Source organism: Saccostrea cucullata, unplaced genomic scaffold (assembly GCF_032062105.1).
Source record: "Saccostrea cucullata isolate Sc308-1 unplaced genomic scaffold, CSIRO_AGI_Scuc_v1 ctg1081, whole genome shotgun sequence".
NCBI classification, from domain to species: domain Eukaryota; kingdom Metazoa; phylum Mollusca; class Bivalvia; order Ostreida; family Ostreidae; genus Saccostrea; species Saccostrea cuccullata.
In genome coordinates this window covers 25,206-43,155 of record NW_026933989.1, presented here as the reverse complement: position 1 = coordinate 43,155, position 17,950 = coordinate 25,206, and the positions used below count along the sequence as shown (strand labels likewise).

General features: G+C 33.1%; 1 protein-coding gene across 1 annotated transcript; it reads right to left on the bottom strand.

Moving 5' to 3' along the window:
* Window positions 1-1,527: 1,527 nt before the first annotated feature.
* On the bottom strand, window positions 1,528-2,684 carry LOC134239756 (carbohydrate sulfotransferase 4-like). The gene is made up of 2 exons (XM_062721910.1): window positions 2,551-2,684; window positions 1,528-2,314 (listed from the first exon to the last, which is right to left on the bottom strand). The coding sequence occupies exons 1-2, from the start codon at window positions 2,682-2,684 to the stop codon at window positions 1,528-1,530; spliced, it is 921 nt and encodes a 306-aa protein (XP_062577894.1).
* Window positions 2,685-17,950: the final 15,266 nt, after the last annotated feature.

Sequence of the window (17,950 nt, the reverse complement as noted above, 5' to 3'; positions counted from 1 at the left end):
CATTTCAGTATAACAAGAAATGTTATATTATCGATCAATCGATCACTTTCATTGGCAATTGACCCTAAAAGGATTTTAATTAATTCTCTCTATGTTTTTAATTATTTATACAGAGCACATTACTCTAAAACATTAAAGTAATTTTCAAAAGTAAGGATTCTTTGCCTTTCGGAGGCTTTGCAAAACCCAATATAAAATTCAAAGTATATCTGAAGGTCTGGTATCATGAAAGGTAAGTCTTATACTATGTGACATAGCAATCAGTCTAAATGTATGATTAATTCATGCTTTTGATGGCCAGTTAAAATATTGATAAAAGTTTCCTCAAACTCGTAACCATGCATGCCAAAACAGTTTAGGTCGTTACAGCAAATTGCTCATGATTAATCCATTACTTTCTATGGTGCAATTTGAATATCACAAACGGTATTGTTTGCATTTTAAAAATGGTGATACTTAGTTTTCAAAGCTTTAACTTTAACAATTAATAAACAATATTGGATATGTAACTACAGTGAAATGTTTATACAGTGAAATAACAACGTGATAACAAATTTACAAAAATTGGCCTTAAGAGAGCATTTTTGCGCATGGATAACAGGTTGTTATATGTCTCTGTATACCGTTCAAAGCATGTTTTTGTCGAATCAGCGTTCCTCTATGTAATTCCGTTTAAAAGATTTTCTTATCTTATCTTTTTCCATACTCATCAATAAATTGTCAAATCATGAATGTCAATATTCCCATATAATAAAAAAAAAGTTCTTTCCTATAAAAGATTTGAACTAAATACAAAAAACTATAAGGAAGTTCTGTTATAATATGTGTGATGTCTGTTATAACAACTTTGTTAAATCCATTATGTAGAATTCAAAACTTTGTTAAACGTATTAAACTCGTTTTGAAAAATTCTAAAACTTGCTATAACGAATTGAATTCATTGAAACGCATTCTTCGATTTGTTATAACGAATTACATTGCTTACAACGAATTCGACAAATCGTTTTATTGAATTCATTTATAAGCCCTGATTGTTGAGTTTGTATGAACGAATTTCATTTTTTATAACAAATTTTAGAATTCATTTAAACGAATTTCATTTGTGAAAACAAAATTTAAGAAATCGTTTTATCGATTTTAATCTATTAGAATTTGTTATAACGATTTCAACAAATTTGTTATAACAGATTAAAATCGTTAGAACGAATTAAAAGAAATTGTTATAACCAATTAAATTCGTTTTTACAAATTCGAAAATTCGTTATATCGAATTCAAAAATATTTTTGATAGGTCCAAAATGGGCTTCCGTAGAACTACAATACTGGAACTAATACAAAATGAAAACCTTATATTGAACAAAAGTAAATGAAAGGCCATTGAACAAAAATACAACCAAATTAACTTATTGCAGTGCATATTGCTATACTACATGTATACTTTGTCTCTCTCTCTCTCTCTCTCTCTCTCTCTCTCTCTCTCTCTCTCTCTCCCCCTCTCTCTCTCTCGTAATAGTTCGAATACATTATCTACCACTTCATCAGTGAAATTTTTGTGTTCCGTAGATCATTTGTGGAATTTACTAAGACATATCCTAGTTTGTCAATAACATTTACACACTGCTCTTGGATTGCATGAACAATTGAATAGTTTGATGAAACCCTCCATTGTAATGAAGTCGCCATTGCACCACCTTTTTCTGAACAATACAGGCATTTGCTCATCATCCCTTTCTTCATTGCTATACTTTTAACTCTGTTCTGAACTGCATGACTAAATTCCAATCCAGATAAATTAAACAAACCCTGAAACTGTCCAAGTGGATCATGTGCAAGATCCTCATACTTCTGTCGGTGAAAATTGTTTTGATAAATATTTTCTTTTGTCTCTGCTAAATCATTCTGAAGAATTTTACAATGTGAGCTACTTTCATTTTCGATTTTCGTTTTATCAATTTGGCCGACGTGTATTTGTGAAAGCAAGACGGGTCGAGGATCTCTCACCAAATGAATGACATGGACTTCTGGAAGAAGCTTCATTATAATTGAAATGGCTTGCATTCTTACTGTTATGAACTTAATAGTAAATGAATTTGCTCCTTTGCACTTTTTGATAAGATCTGGAATACATTGCTGTCTCATGCCAGTAACACTATCTTTAATACGTTGCGAACAGCTGTAATGCTGGCCGAGATGGTTATGGTACAGGAAGTGGCTTGTTTTAAAGACCTGGAAAGGAACATCTTCAAAGCGGCACAGCAGAAGATTGATGATCATTTCAGCATGGACTTCATGCAGCTGGCTTTTATCATAGGACCTTTTTTGTTAATTTGAACAATAAGACAACATGTATATGTAATAACATTTAAATCTGTGAACAAAAAAACTTTTCAAAACTTTTGAGAAAATAAAGAATGAATTCATGATAAGAATGTACCCATATTTAATGGATAGATTTTGTATTGATAATATTATCTAGATCAAAAACATCATGCAAATACAAGTTAAACTTAATTTTTTTTCTTCAAAAGTATTAGATGCTTTTCTGTCTACCTTGTGGTTCCATTCACATAAGGGATTTCGTTGTTTCCAACACTCTGTGATAGATACTGCATTGGTTCAAAGAGATAAAGAGAATTTGGATGCGATCGAAACACGTCACCTGTGAAGCTGGATCCGCTCCTCATCATAGAAACAATCAGAGTAAGAGGGATATTTCTTCGCCTGGGTACCGGTGAGGAGGAATGATTAACTATCGCTTCTGGAGAAAGAAAAGGGAGTCATGAAAAATGTGTTGAATTAGATAAAAATTTCTCATTATTATGAATCAGAAAATAGGATTTCAAATTGCTAAAAATGTATTGGACTGTTTCTTTGAAGTTGAGTTAAACACTAATGAAGGAAAAGTAAGGAGAAAGGGGGGCTGGATTGGACCCACGTTAAGGAAGTCACTATCTATCATTACACGGCAAGCCCTGACTTGTGGAACCCACAGAGCAAAAGAAAGAGAGGATGTCCGAGGAACATCTGGAGGCACGACTCGGAGTCAGAGTTAAAAACACAGGATATGTCCCTACAAAATGCAGCTAAAGAAGCTCGGGATCGAGTTCTGTGGAGGACTGTCGTGGATGGCCTATGTTCCTCACAGATCGTTAGGCCTAAGTAAGTAAATAAGGAGAAGATCTAATGAAAGGTAAAGGTAAAAATGTATATGCAGTTAAATAGCTCTTATTTATATGCAACAGCACATAAAATTGAATAAAACAAATATTTAGATAATTTCTTTGCAGCTAAGCTAAACGCAGAGAATAAGGGAAGGACTGACGATATGATGGAAGGGGGAGAGACCGAATGATAGAAGATTGACCTGATAAACTATATCCATGGCTATAGTCATAAATACGTGTATTGCTTTGCAATCAAACCAGTTACATGTAAACGAAATTAGAAAATTAAAAGTGCACATTTGATAATATAAATATTATACATATATACTGACACGCAAAAGAAACGCAACAAGCAGTAATCTACAAATTTTTGATTTTTATCTTATGATTTTCAACAGAGAATAAAATAAGTCTAAACTCACTTTTCAGAACATCAGAGATTTAAAAAAAATGTTAAATGTTTATCTGTTTACTTTATTAAGTAAAATATGACTGTTAAAACACCCCCCTCCAAGCCATTCAAGTAAAACGTGCAAGACTGCCCTAAACTACAATTGCAGCTTGATTTCTACGATACAATAGGTTCATTAATATCAAGATCTGAGCGAAGGAATAATTCTTTGGCATTTTTAAATGCCCGTTTTTCAGTTGATTAGGTCGAATTTTCTTTAACTAAGAGCAGTGTGACCACCCTTGGACTTCCGGTACAAAGACTGTCCTTAATGCATATGATACGTAAGACTCTGTTGAGGCGTAATGTAGTGAAATTTCGCATCAGCAACTCTCCATCACTTTTACATTGAAATTTTCCAGCTAGAGCAATGGAAATCTGTACATAAGCCATTTTCAGGTAGCCTTAGAATCGTTACGGGAAACGAAAGGAGAGTTTATTTTTTGAAATATTGCTGCATTACGTATGATAAACAGTAAAAAACCCTTTAAACCCCATAAAATTTTCAAATGTTTTGTTAAACATGCAATTTTTGATTTGTTTTAAGCAGACTAAAACTTGACTTCCGGTTATGGTATGGAAATCGTTCAACCGTTAAATTAGCGATGTTTACCAAATTAAAGATATTCATAATTTTAAGATACAAAATTCTTTACTTTACATAATTCATTCCCCCTAAAGTAGGATGTTGAATTTCTTTTGCGTGTCAGTATACTTTTACAAATACCTTTTTTCTTTAGCTCATCTCCCCCTCGAGTTGAAGGATGCAAAACTATATTGTTCACCGAATGGCTCTCAGTTATATGTTCAGAATTGTTCTGTTGAGCCATAAAAAACAACTTGATGTTAATAATTAGTGCAGGTCATGATCAAAAACATGTTATTATGATTTGGTACTGTATCTCGATCCATGAGAGTTTTGCATATTGGATACATTACATCACAAGTTTCTTATGCTACAATGATCAGGTACCAATTTCCGCATGAATGATGTTATAAAGACGCAACTCTTTAAATGTACATTTAATGTAAATGTCTTTAGTTACATTGCAAAAAGCTGATTGAGAGCTTTTTATTAGTATATTATATTACATATATAGTACCTGCATTTTTGAAAAAAAGACAACAGAACAATGTACAAGATTCATAATTTTTAAAGCGCCATGTTGTTGCACTTGAATTTTACATTTTAAAGTAAGGATATGGGGATGACGATAAGTATTCATTCTCAAAGTCCATAAAACAATACAAAACAAGAGCAGAGCAAACACTGACCTCCGAAACATCAGAGGTGGGATCAGATGCCATATGGTTTATCAAATATATCATATCTGGCAGAAAAAGAGCAAATTTTAGCATAATGGGTTTATAATTTGTATTATACTGTTACGTTTCACGAAGTGTACCTGTGAAATTCGGGTTAACTCTTGTTTACAAGTTTGGAATACAGTGCTTTAAGCAGTTCCGGATTTTAAGCAGTTCCGAATAATTTTAATTAAATAATTAAAATTAAGCAAACATAAATGTTTCTGTTTCTTATGATTCTTTACATAAATGAAGCTTTATGTATTGTCCATACTCTGGATGACATAGCGAGATCAAGAACTCCGTCTATCTTACCGTGTCCAGGCTTTTTGTTTACAACCGCAAGCGCTTAAGTGACGTTGACCGACATTAAACACGTGCTTTCTTGAAAGTAAAGACGTGCTCTGAAACTGTGGTAAGGTGTGTATTTCATTTAAGATATGTGAATGAAACATTGATGTATCTTCTATCTCATGAAATTTCGGTTTCGTTAAAATACGGCGTAAATCCAAAATAAAGAGCAATATTCACAACATCCCATTTTAAGCAGTTCCGAATGAACCATAAACGGGGTTGTCTCAAAAGAGCTGGTAAAACAAACAAGAGAAAATACGTAAACAAAAAGTCAGAAACATGAATTTATTTTACATTCAGAGTTTTATCATAAATTATGTTGATTTTAAAAGGCTGAGAAAGTATTATTAATTTCAAAGTCATGGCTTTAAGTATCTTTCTCTCTCCCCCATATAGCTTCTTCTTCTCTCTCTCTCTCTCTCTCTCTCTCTCTCTCTCTAACACACACATGCTGTTTACAGAAGATACTACAAATTCAAAGATCCTTAGAAAAAAATACAGTGCTTTAAGCAGTTCCGGATTTTAAGCAGTTCCGAATAATTTTAATTAAATAATTAAAATTAAGCAAACATAAATGTTTCTGTTTCTTATGATTCTTTACATAAATGAAGCTTTATGTATTGTCCATACTCTGGATGACATAGCGAGATCAAGAACTCCGTCTATCTTACCGTGTCCAGGCTTTTTGTTTACAACCGCAAGCGCTTAAGTGACGTTGACCGACATTAAACACGTGCTTTCTTGAAAGTAAAGACGTGCTCTGAAACTGTGGTAAGGTGTGTATTTCATTTAAGATATGTGAATGAAACATTGATGTATCTTCTATCTCATGAAATTTCGGTTTCGTTAAAATACGGCGTAAATCCAAAATAAAGAGCAATATTCACAACATCCCATTTTAAGCAGTTCCGAATGAACCATAAACGGGGTTGTCTCAAAAGAGCTGGTAAAACAAACAAGAGAAAATACGTAAACAAAAAGTCAGAAACATGAATTTATTTTACATTCAGAGTTTTATCATAAATTATGTTGATTTTAAAAGGCTGAGAAAGTATTATTAATTTCAAAGTCATGGCTTTAAGTATCTTTCTCTCTCCCCCATATAGCTTCTTCTCTCTCTCTCTCTCTCTCTCTCTCTCTCTCTCTCTCTAACACACACATGCTGTTTACAGAAGATACTACAAATTCAAAGATCCTTAGAAAAAAATACATATAAACAAATTAATAAAATTGAATCGAGAAACTGTAAAGAATGAACAGATCTCATTAAATATTATACAATGTAGAGTGTATTAATTTTTTTTCAATGTTTGCTATATCTAATATATCACTGAGTCCAAAGAACTTAAAGTAGTCAAGGGAAAAAAAAAGAAGAAAATGTCCGAAATCAAAAGAAAGCAAGAACTTTATGAAACCACCAATGAAACCAAAAGAGGGTTACTGCTAATTACAATGTATGTAGCAGGCCTTCTGATAGCTAGGTCATCAGTGTGCCGAAAGTTTTATCAAATTCTTTTTAGACAATCCTGGATTAAAATGGAGAATTTTTTGCAGAGGTTAATAATGTATATTACACGCAAAATGTATAGTGTTTGTCATGTCCGTCATCTGTCCTTCTGTCAATCTGTGACACTTTGTGTTAAGCCCAGTTTCAAAGAAATTTTTCAAGATATTTTTATCAAACTTCATTTGCTGACACATATAGTGAGAGGTATTCAACTGCTTAAAGATTTGTTTTTACCTTGACCTCACTTTTTTTAAATTTGCAGCTTGCTAACTTTCAAACCAAAAAAACTATTTAAGATATTTTTGTAACTTATACATAATTTTAAATTTGGTAAGAATTTATCAACTGTGTGTATTTTTTTAAAAACTGACTTCCCCTACGGCCTTCAACTTTCTCATCTACTGTGTATAAAAATGATTTATTTTGAAAGTACATGTACTCAAGTTTAACCTTTTCTTCAAACTTCACACACTATATAAAGCAAAGTTTCATGTGCATTCAAATACAATTAAGTGAACTGGTGAATTATATGTTGGGCATTTATGTCCTATTCCTCGTTTTTTGTATGAAATGAACAACAATTCCTTGATTAATTATATCATTTATTTTGATGATTTTTTCTAGTTTTTTCCAGTGCAATTTTCTGATTTTTATGGGTTTTTTTTATTTTTTTTAAATATTTGATAGTTTATTTTATCGTTAATAAAGTTGTTGAAACATGATCTTTTCTTCTTTATATATGATATAATTGATATTCCATTTTCGAGCTCAAGTCTTTAAAAAAGTGGGGGAAAATATTATTGTCCCTATTAACTTAAGATCTGATCGTTAAAAATGAATTTTGAGACGACCTCTGTTGTTACAACTATAAATAACAACGATAGGTGGCGAAAACCGGAACTACTTGAAATCATCTAAACTGCTTGAACTCCAGCATATTTTAATTGGAAAACTTCGATTATAAAGTATAATGTTTTAAACAAAATATTAATGTGGCTTGAAAGAGTAAATAAAGGACTACTTATTTCAATGTAGAAATCAAACACAGGTCCTGCATAAATAATTTACCGAGTGTTTTTCCCGTTACGATCCGGAACTGCTTAAATCACTGTATATGGAACTTGAACCCGATGTTTATAAACTCCGTAAATATTTGTCAATGAACAGTTAACGAAAGAAATGAACAATAATTGATTTAATGACTTTATTAATTTCACATGTATAATTTAATGAGAAAGTGATGTATTTTGTATGTTTTATATGGGTACAACGTTATTAATTTAGTATGTATAATTTGTTGGTCAAAACCCGCTAACTTATTGATTGTATTGATTGTGACGTAATAGGTATCTGATTGTTTCTTACGTCATCATAAGAACTCTTGTCTATATAAACCAGCTGTTTTGCGTTTAGACTTCAGTCGGCTGTGGGGAGCGACTCGCAGCACACAGCCTTCCCTGGAAAGGGAAAAGTGACCTAAGTCACTTTGGGGAACGACTCCGTATACTTCGGTTATAAGACGGTACCAAGTCTATGTATACAAAACCATTAAAGGGAACCAAGTTTTTAGGAACGTCCTGGATTGACCATCGGTTGGTCACCTTTTTGTTAACCAAATAACGTTGTACTAACCAAGTTACAGTGTACCATTCTGTGTTTTTATAAGTGAACCATTTGATCGTCCTAATAAATGTTAAAAACTTTCAAACAAGTGTTATTCCTAACAAACATTATTTAAAGTGACCAAAAATTGGTCATTACGTCAACCAAAGAAGTGACCAAAAGTTGGTCATAACGTCAACCAAAGAAGTGACCAAAAGTCGGTCATTACGTCAACCAAATAAGTGACCAAAAGTTGGTCATTACGTCAACCAAAGAAGTGACCAAAAGTTGGTCATTACGTCAACCAAATAAGTGACCAAAAGTTGATCATTGACCATAACATAAACTGTGACCAACGTTACCATCAAATCTCGACCAGTGACCAGAAAACCAATAGCGGCCCACGAGTTAATTATTACACGATACCCTCGGTTTCGTTACAATACTTTAGTAAAACATTGTGGTTATATAGTAAATTGTGTGAACATTTTGCAATTTTTTCCATACTGATCTAATATTTTGTATACTATCTAGCCCCATATTTCATTATAGTTTGTGTTCAACAGAAAAATGTCTAATTTATAATGCTCTTGTTTAACATTTTCATAGTTATCAGTAATGAATGAAAACAGTAATAAATAGGTTTTACGACAATAACAAAAAAGAAGTTGTAGAAGAATGAATTGTGTCCGTAGCCCTGTATAGTCCTTAACCTTAAGGGTACTTACAACAAACAAAAAATGGATGCGCGGGTTGATATATATTTTTTGACTGATTTTGATTTATATTGCTATAAATAATAAATCCCTGAAATTTAAAGAAATTGTAGGTTTTCCTTGGTGCTTAGATTTGAGATTTTATTTTGCCTTGTATATAATTCTATACAAAATTTTGCGCAATTTTTTAACTTTATGACAAAATCTTATAAAATTCTCCCACTCTACTTGGTAAACATTATTCAGGTTGTCAATTTAATTGTAAATCTATGAGAAATAATGCTGATTTCTGAAAAAAAGTTTGTTTGTGTTATTTATCCTTAATATTACTTTATCAGGAAAAGTCATATACATTATTGATAGAACAACTACAATATAAGAATCTGTTTATTCGAACAAATACAATGGTTTTAAAACATAACCGACTATAATTAAAAATCAAAGTACTGAAAGCACTCATAGGAGTTGAACATGGTGTAAATAAAATCTTTGATCGGGAGGTTTAGTGAGTGAAAATATTACATGCATTAATTATTATTATGTCTGTTTTTTCAAATACAGACAACTCTTTCACATTTTTTGAGTTGGAACAATCTTGATCGAGAAAGACATTCAGAGACATTGAATAGCAAAAAAAATGCATGGGCCATAATGCTTGCCTGTCCACATTAGTCCCTTTTTATACCCCCTGCTTGAAAAGCGGGAGGGAATTTATTAATCGTAATTTCCGTTCATCTGTTTGTTACACTTTAAGTATACCCATCCGCAACTCCTCTAACACCACTGAACCAAATTTATAGAATCTTTATTACATATTGCCGTTGTGTTTCTACTACTTTTTCATCCTACACATATTTTGGGTTTCCCGTTGCAAAACATGCACACTGCCATTATATTCATATTAGAGGCGGTTGATCATTTATATCACTGCTCACAGTCTTCAAATTTGCAATATATTTTCCTTTGCACCTTTACCCATGTGTTATGAAAATTTCAGTTTCGCAGGAATAATATCAATGTTGATAAAATGTGGATTTTAACACAGCATCCTTTTAAGAGCTAACAGGTTTGTTACATAAAACTTCTCTGTGAATAAAAATGTATTTCAATTACACGAAAATTATACATGGAGTACGTCAGAACTTAATCTTTTTTTATATTGTGAGGAAAAGAGCAATACCAAGTTAAAAACAAATATTTATTGACAAAACATAAAAACAGTGGCATATATGAGAGTTTGTGTGCGTACAAATTATCTGGTTTGTAAATGAGTTTTTCCTTTTATAAAAAAAAATATGTACTTCATTTTGTTGTTTTTAATCGCGATTTTACGAAAACACCGGTGTCTGTTTTTGGTTTTAATTTTTATAACAGAGTACTAGTATTACCGCTTTTGGCAGGTGATACTGCTGATTAAGTAATAAATACGCATGTTTCCTAAAGTTTTTATGCATTAACGAATTCAATTAAACCAAGAAAATGTTCATGAAAAGTTTGAATAAGACTAAATTCAACGTTTGCCGCCAGTATGTAGAGCTGTCGTTCGTATCTCTTTCAGTGTATGACGCTACACAAAAAATGAGTTCCATTACGAAAAACTTTCATGGTTCTTTATAATTTAGTTTTACATATGTACTTTGAACGAAGTCTAATATTCAAAATAAATAAGAATACTTTATCATTTCATTTACTTACAATATGAAAATTAGATTAATTCAGGAGAAAATGACACGAACTATTTTTCGCGGATGTTCATGCATGTTTTCTATTGAATATCATCGGAGTAAATCAGCCGACAAAGTAGCCTCGCTTTCGTCTCTATGTAATCAACACAAATTACTGCGCATGTTAAATACGTGATGACCATGGGAGATTGAACATAGTTCAACTCCCAATAAAGTGTCTCAATATTTTTTTTTCAATTAAAGATCATATGCAATGCCTGCTGAAATTATAATATTTAAAATACTTGATAAAAATAAACCTTCACCAAAAATTGTACCGAAATCGAGCGTGTATTACTTCTGTAGTCTGTCCTGTTTTGTTTGTGGTCACAAAATATTTCTAGATATATATGATAAAGTTTTTCTTCTTATGCTACATACTGTCAATCTTTTTAGAATAATTAGCATTGGGAGTATTTAAAAAGAACATTTGACAACACAAATCCTACTTACAAAAGTTCTACAGATTCTTCAAATTAAATAAGCAAATTTACAGACTATATAACCATGCTTCCTTATCATATTTTTCCTGGCTGCATCACTGCAAAATGTGGTTCAATGGGTTTATTAGTTTTCAACAACCAGTTTTCACATTCCATTTGATCACAAAACATAAGGACCAACTCCTTAGTTTTCGATTTAGTACAAAGTAAGACCTTCAATCTAAGTAATTGCACTACTTAATATCCTTGTCAATGAATTGTTAATTTAAAGTAAAAAATAAAACATAGATTCTTTTATTATTGATATGAATTCTGTAGTATTGTAGCATTATGTTTTTATTTCAAATGGTCAGTCTGTTTTTTTTTTACACCTTATAATTATAAATTAAAGACTGATAACCCTTAATAATGACCATCTTGAGCATTATATATAACATAAAAAATAAAATCGACAAAGATTGATTGATTGATTATATTGTTTTACGTCCCTCTTGAGAATTTTTCACTCATATGGAGACGTCACCATATACCGGTGAAGGGCTTCAAATTTAGACCTATACTCGGCACTCAGGGCCATTGAGCAGTGAGGGTTCTTTATCGTGCCAGAGCCTACCGTGACACGGGACCTACGTTTTTAAGGTCATATCCGAAAGACCCGTGACTTTCACTTCTAGTGCCGAGCGCTTGGCGAAGGAACAGTCACTACCTTTGTTTACGTCTTAGGTATGACGCGGCGCCGCGAACGAGAATCGAACCCGAGCCTCCCGATCACGAAGCAAACGCTCTACCACTAGGCTACCGTGACCGGTAAATCGACAAAGAGTATGAAGCAATTTATTCCGTAACCTCTCCTCCTTCCTCCAAACAAAATCACACCTTGACTTGACTTAATTACGACTCATGTTGCTTTCTTCATTATAGTATGAACACCAATAATGCTTTAAATAGAGAAACTGGAACTCAATTTGGCATTGATTGATTGATTGTATATTGTTTAATGTCCATCTCGAGAAATTTTCACTCATATGGAGACGTCATTACTTTTGTCTTAAATTCACACAGACAATGAAATTTGAATCCATTGCTATAAACCAAAGCACTTAAGTTTACAAAAACAGCCAAGGTCTGAAAAAAGCAAAGACTTTTAATGGCACAAAAACAGTTTTACATGCCTTTTTCATAAATATTAATGGTTTTATTGTTTAAATTCGGGGAGGACGTTTGATTTCTGGAAAAATCTAGAAACAACATTTTTGCAAAAAATCGAAAGGATTATGAGAAGATGGAACCAGATTTAGGTCTCTACTACATTAAATTTCTTCATAATAGCGTCAAAACCAAAAGGCCACGGATAGTAAAGGATTTTGAGGATAACCAGATAGTTAATGTTTTTTCACACCAAAAATTCATTTTTTCACTAGTTTCATTCTCTAGACTTGAAAAGAAACACCTTTCAGAAAGAGAAAAACAAGTCAAGGAAGTCAAGTGATCTGCTTTATTTAAGTATACCAAGTGTCGTTCTCAAAAATAGAACAAAAAGTATAAAATTGTTACGGTCATGTGCCTTAAAAGAGAATATTTAAGCGAAATCATGAAGATTGATTGTATATTGTTTAACGTCCTAAATCATGAAGACTAAATCATTAAAAAGCGTTTTTTGTTTCTTTTTGAACACCGAGGACATTATTTATTAAACAGCCCTAATAGTTTGCGAGCAATATAAATACATGTTCATGTTTATATAATTATACTATAATTGCATTGCTACATCTGCAAAAGGAATAAGGAACACCAGAATTTCCCACAAAATAAAACTGCATCTTTAAATAAATTAAATGGTCACACCGAATGATCTTGAAAATTGACTGCACGACAAATGGTTTATTTTTACTGAAAGGCAGATTTACACCCTATGTATTCCTCTGTATACTCCTTGTATACTCCTTCTTCTCATCCAGAATATGTTCTCTGTATTCTACTTAAGCGATTGTTTAACAAAATAAGATAACTATGTAATACATCTTCTGCATGTACAATTTCTTTTTTACTTTTTCATTAAATATTTATATATATATATATATATACAGTACCGACCAGACCCAACCTGACACAAAGCAGTCCCAGAGCAGTCCCGGAGACTGCTTTCTGGGACTGCTAAAGCAGTCCCACAGCGGTCCCAGAGCAGTCCCACAGCGGTCCCAGAGCAGACCCACAGCAGTCCCAGAGCGGTCCAAGCAGTCCCAGCGGTCCCAGAGAGCAGTCCCAGCAGTCCCAGAAAGCAGTCCCAGCAGTCCCAGTGGGCGGGGTTTATTAATTAATGGGCGGAGCTAACTCAGAAATGAGATTTCCAATAAACAATGGAACTATAAAAGACAGTAGAAATTGATTCTGGGTAGTATGCCAGGAATCCTTACATGTACGCGAAGGTCATTTATGAACAGAATATGTATGCGCCTAAAAATTGAAATAATTATAATATTTATTGGAGGAAGAAGGCTTTAACACTTACATTTACATATATTAATTACACTGAACATGAATATTTAATCACAATTCTTGGGTATATTAATAATTCCTCTGTGATTGATACTGGTTCCCATATTTATTTTTATACAGAAAATTAAACGTGAATTAATTATTTTCCACCAGAAGAAGCTTTAATAGATCTTATCATTATATGACCAATTTAGACTATTGGGATACTCTAAAGTTAGAGTTTTCTTAGTTATTGGGGCTTTTAAAAAAAAATTTGTTAATTTTACCAAGTATTATTTTTCAGTCATGATTATTTTTACTGACATGACAATTTAATTATCGTTAATGCCTAGTTCTATAAAACTCAGTTTTAAGTGTTTTATTTATAAATGTTAGAGTGTACATCTGTAAATCACCAGAATGGAAACTTCAGATTATGTTCAAAATTAATTAATCCCAAAAGAAATTTATACACATTTCATTTAACACATTTTTTTCGCATTAAATAGATTGAAATTAGGGTCATTGTTTACCAGCATGTTCAATGATGTGTAACACTGATACAAATACCCAAATAACATATATCGATTTTTCTGCCCAAAGGCGATTGAAACAATGGGTGTTGATACCATCTCATAAACATTAATCGGCCAGGTAAACACAAGCAAAACATATAAGAAATAAATCACAATTCCCGGTATTTTCATTTTTTAAAAAAATAAATATACCCTTTTAATAACTTGTTTATTCATTTAAAGCTACCGGTAATTAATTAATTCCCCAATGATTATTCACATAGTTTATGTTACGGGAGAATGGTAGCATAATTTTATTTCATGGTCATTTAATAAATTGTTGGGTTTTATTTGAGGGTTACATGGAATACTCTTTTTTTAGCGTGGTCCTTATAAAATGTGTAGCATTTTCATATTTCATTGTAATGATTATTTTTAAAAAGTACATGTACCAATGCAAATTTTGAGCACAAATTAAAATTTAAATTAGATAATTAAAAAAGGCCCACATATAACTATTTTTTTCTCATAAGCTTGTAGTTTATTTTTAGGGATAAAAATTTTCTCATGAATTCCTTATTTATCAACCTAATTTTTTTTTAAATCTAAATACACATTTAATTTGTGTCAGTATACAGTCCCTGAAAATATAAATTAACTCTAATTATTTCTACTTATTAAAAGAATGTAAGAAATCCTTGCTTATTAAACAGTTTAAACTCCTCTCTGCTGCAAGTAAACAAAACAATAGGGAGCCTGCAAATTCAGAATACACAAGGGGGCGGAGCTATCATGTCACTCAGAACCTTTTTCACACATGAGTGAACATAGCAGTCCCATAGCGGTCCCAGAGCAGTCCCACAGCGGTCCCAGAGCAGTCCCACAGCAGTCCCAGAGCGGTCCCAAAGCAGTACCTACGAAGAACCAGACTGCCCGCACTACAGCAGATGCCATTTTCAACCATTTTATAGTGCATTATGGATTGCCTCAGAAGTTGCACTCAGACCAAGGCGCTAATTTCTGTAGTAATATTATCAAAGATCTATGCCAACTCACTGGAATTGCCAAATCCCGTACAACACCGTACCACCCTATGGGCAATGGTGTCACAGAGAGGTTTAATAGGACACTTATTTCCATGTTAGGCACTTTGGATCCTGAACAGAAACATAACTGGAAAAATTATATCAACCCTTTGGTTCATGCATACAACTGTACAACACATGATACAACTGATTTTTCTCCCTATTTTTTGATGTTCGGCCGAGAACCAAATTTGCCCGTTGACTTAGTCTTTGGTATAGACAGGAATTCTCAATCAAGTTCAACATCAACTTACTTAGAGAAACTACAGAGGAATCTACAAGATGCATACCAGAAGGCTGAAACAGCAACTAAGAATTCCCAGCTGAAACAAAAATGGCATTATGACACCAAGGTCAGAGGAGTCATTTTGAAAGAAGGAGACAGAGTATTAGTTAAGGTTGTGAGCTTCGATGGGAAGCATAAAATCCAAGACAAGTGGGAAGACACGCCATATATCATCATTAGTTAGCCAAATTCATCAATACCAGTTTACAAAGTCAAAAGAGAAAATAACCAAGGTAAGTTAAGAATTCTTCACAGGAATCTCTTATTACCATTTGGAACAGCCAAGCCACCCATTCCAGCTCCTAGGGTAAGACAGAAGAAAAGTGGAGAAGAGTGCAAGAGACGTCAAGAGCCTGCCACCCTCCATCAGATGGAATCTGATGATGATGAAGATGATCTGTATCTTACAGTGGAATACCCTGTAGAGTCTAAGACATCCTCGGAGGAGGCAGTAGATTTGAACGTTGTAACTGGTGACGACCAGGTAAGTACCGGTACTGAGACCATTGATGAGCCAGGGGAAGCTGTTAGTGTAGCATCTGATGAGCCAGATGTTAGTGGAATGGTGGATGATATTGATGAAGACAATCATGATGATGAAGACAACCTTGATGATGATGATGGAAGTAATCCACAAGACGATGACAACCAAGATGCTCATGATTGCCATGTTGATGATGTTCATGAGGACCATGCTGATGATACCCATGCTGATGAGGATGACAGTCCTGATGATGATCAGACAGATGAGTTACCGAGGAGATCAGGGCGAGTTAGGAAGAAGCCAGCATGGATGAAGAGTTATGTATGTTGTCATCAGACACCACAACAGCCTGAGTGGAAAGACAAGCTGATGTGCTTTCAGAATATGGCATCACAGCTAACAAAAATGGACAAAGATATGTCAAAAGCGTTTTTAAAAATGATTACTGAAAAGTTATAGTGTTTTAATTGTATAAATTTTGTTTTAATTTCAGATTTTCCTGATTATGCCAAACCAGAGAACCAGATAAATGGTAAGCCTCCGTTTGAATGACGTGGAAGTCATTTAAAAAGGAGGGGAAGTGTGTTACAGTGTTAGATTTATTAATTTATTTAATAAATCTATTATATTTCATGTTTTTAATTTGTAAATAAATATATTGATAAAGAATATTTAAAGGTCACCCAGGTAGAACAGGTAGCACCTGTACTTAATCTTATTGCCTCGGGGTATGAAAGTTCTGGTCTTTGGTTTGAAGTATACATGGTTTTCATTGGTTTGGACATTGTAAGGTTGTGTTTTATTGGTTTACTTATTTTTCCCTCCAAAAGTTGTTATTTGTGATGGTCATTCTTTGTCCAGTCTTTCAGTAGAGAGGGCCATATTTATAGATTTGATAATTAATTATTTGTATTTATTATTTGCTATTATAATTTTAAGGGCATTTTCCTTATTTCCTATATTTCTATTATTCCCTGTCATCTGTGTGTGAATAAATGGAGATGTTCGAACCTGAAACGGACTTGTTGTTATATTATAACTAAGAAATCGTTACATATATATATATATATATATATATATATATATATATATATATATAGAAAGCACAGAGAAATTCACTTTTACAAGGATACTCACTTCCGCCCCAGCCCGGGGTTGAACTCTCGACTTACGGAATCTGTCTCCTAGCAGTACAGGAACAGCGCGTTAGACCGCTCGGCTATCTAGGCAAGTTAAAAAACTTGCTTTCGATGCCGATGGAATTCTCACAACGCTGTCCTACACTACACGGTCATTGAGAATGGAAGTGAGATACAGTTATTTGAACATTAGTTTTTAGAGGATCGTTACCAATACATGTTGTGATAATATTAATTTTATTTATAAAGCACAAATTACAACAACTCTTAAACTAATATAACTGCCCTAAGTGAAGGAATATTAATATAGAAAGCACAGAGAAATTCACTTTTACAAGGATACTCACTTCCGCCCCAGCCCGGGGTTGAACTCTCGACCTACGGAATCTGTCTCCTAGCAGTGCAGGAACAGCGCGTTAGACCGCTCGGCTATCTAGGCAAGTTAAAAAACTTGCTTTCGATGCCGATGGAATTCTCACAACGCTGTCCTACACTACACGGTCATTGAGAATGGAAGTGAGATACAGTTATTTGAACATTAGTTTTTAGAGGATCGTTACCAATACATGTTGTGATAATATTAATTTTATTTATAAAGCACAAATTACAACAACTCTTAAACTAATATAACTGCCCTAAGTGAAGGAATATTAATATAGAAAGCACAGAGAAATTCACTTTTACAAGGATACTCACTTCC

Bases quoted from the DNA above. Each gene is read 5' to 3' on its own strand.
- LOC134239756 (XM_062721910.1), bottom strand. From the start codon at position 2,684: ATGAGGAGCGGATCCAGCTTCACAGGTGACGTGTTTCGATCGCATCCA. The intron at 2,315-2,550 runs GTAGACAGAAAA...TTAACAAAAAAG, and splicing joins TATGTGAATGGAACCACAAG to GTCCTATGATAAAAGCCAGC.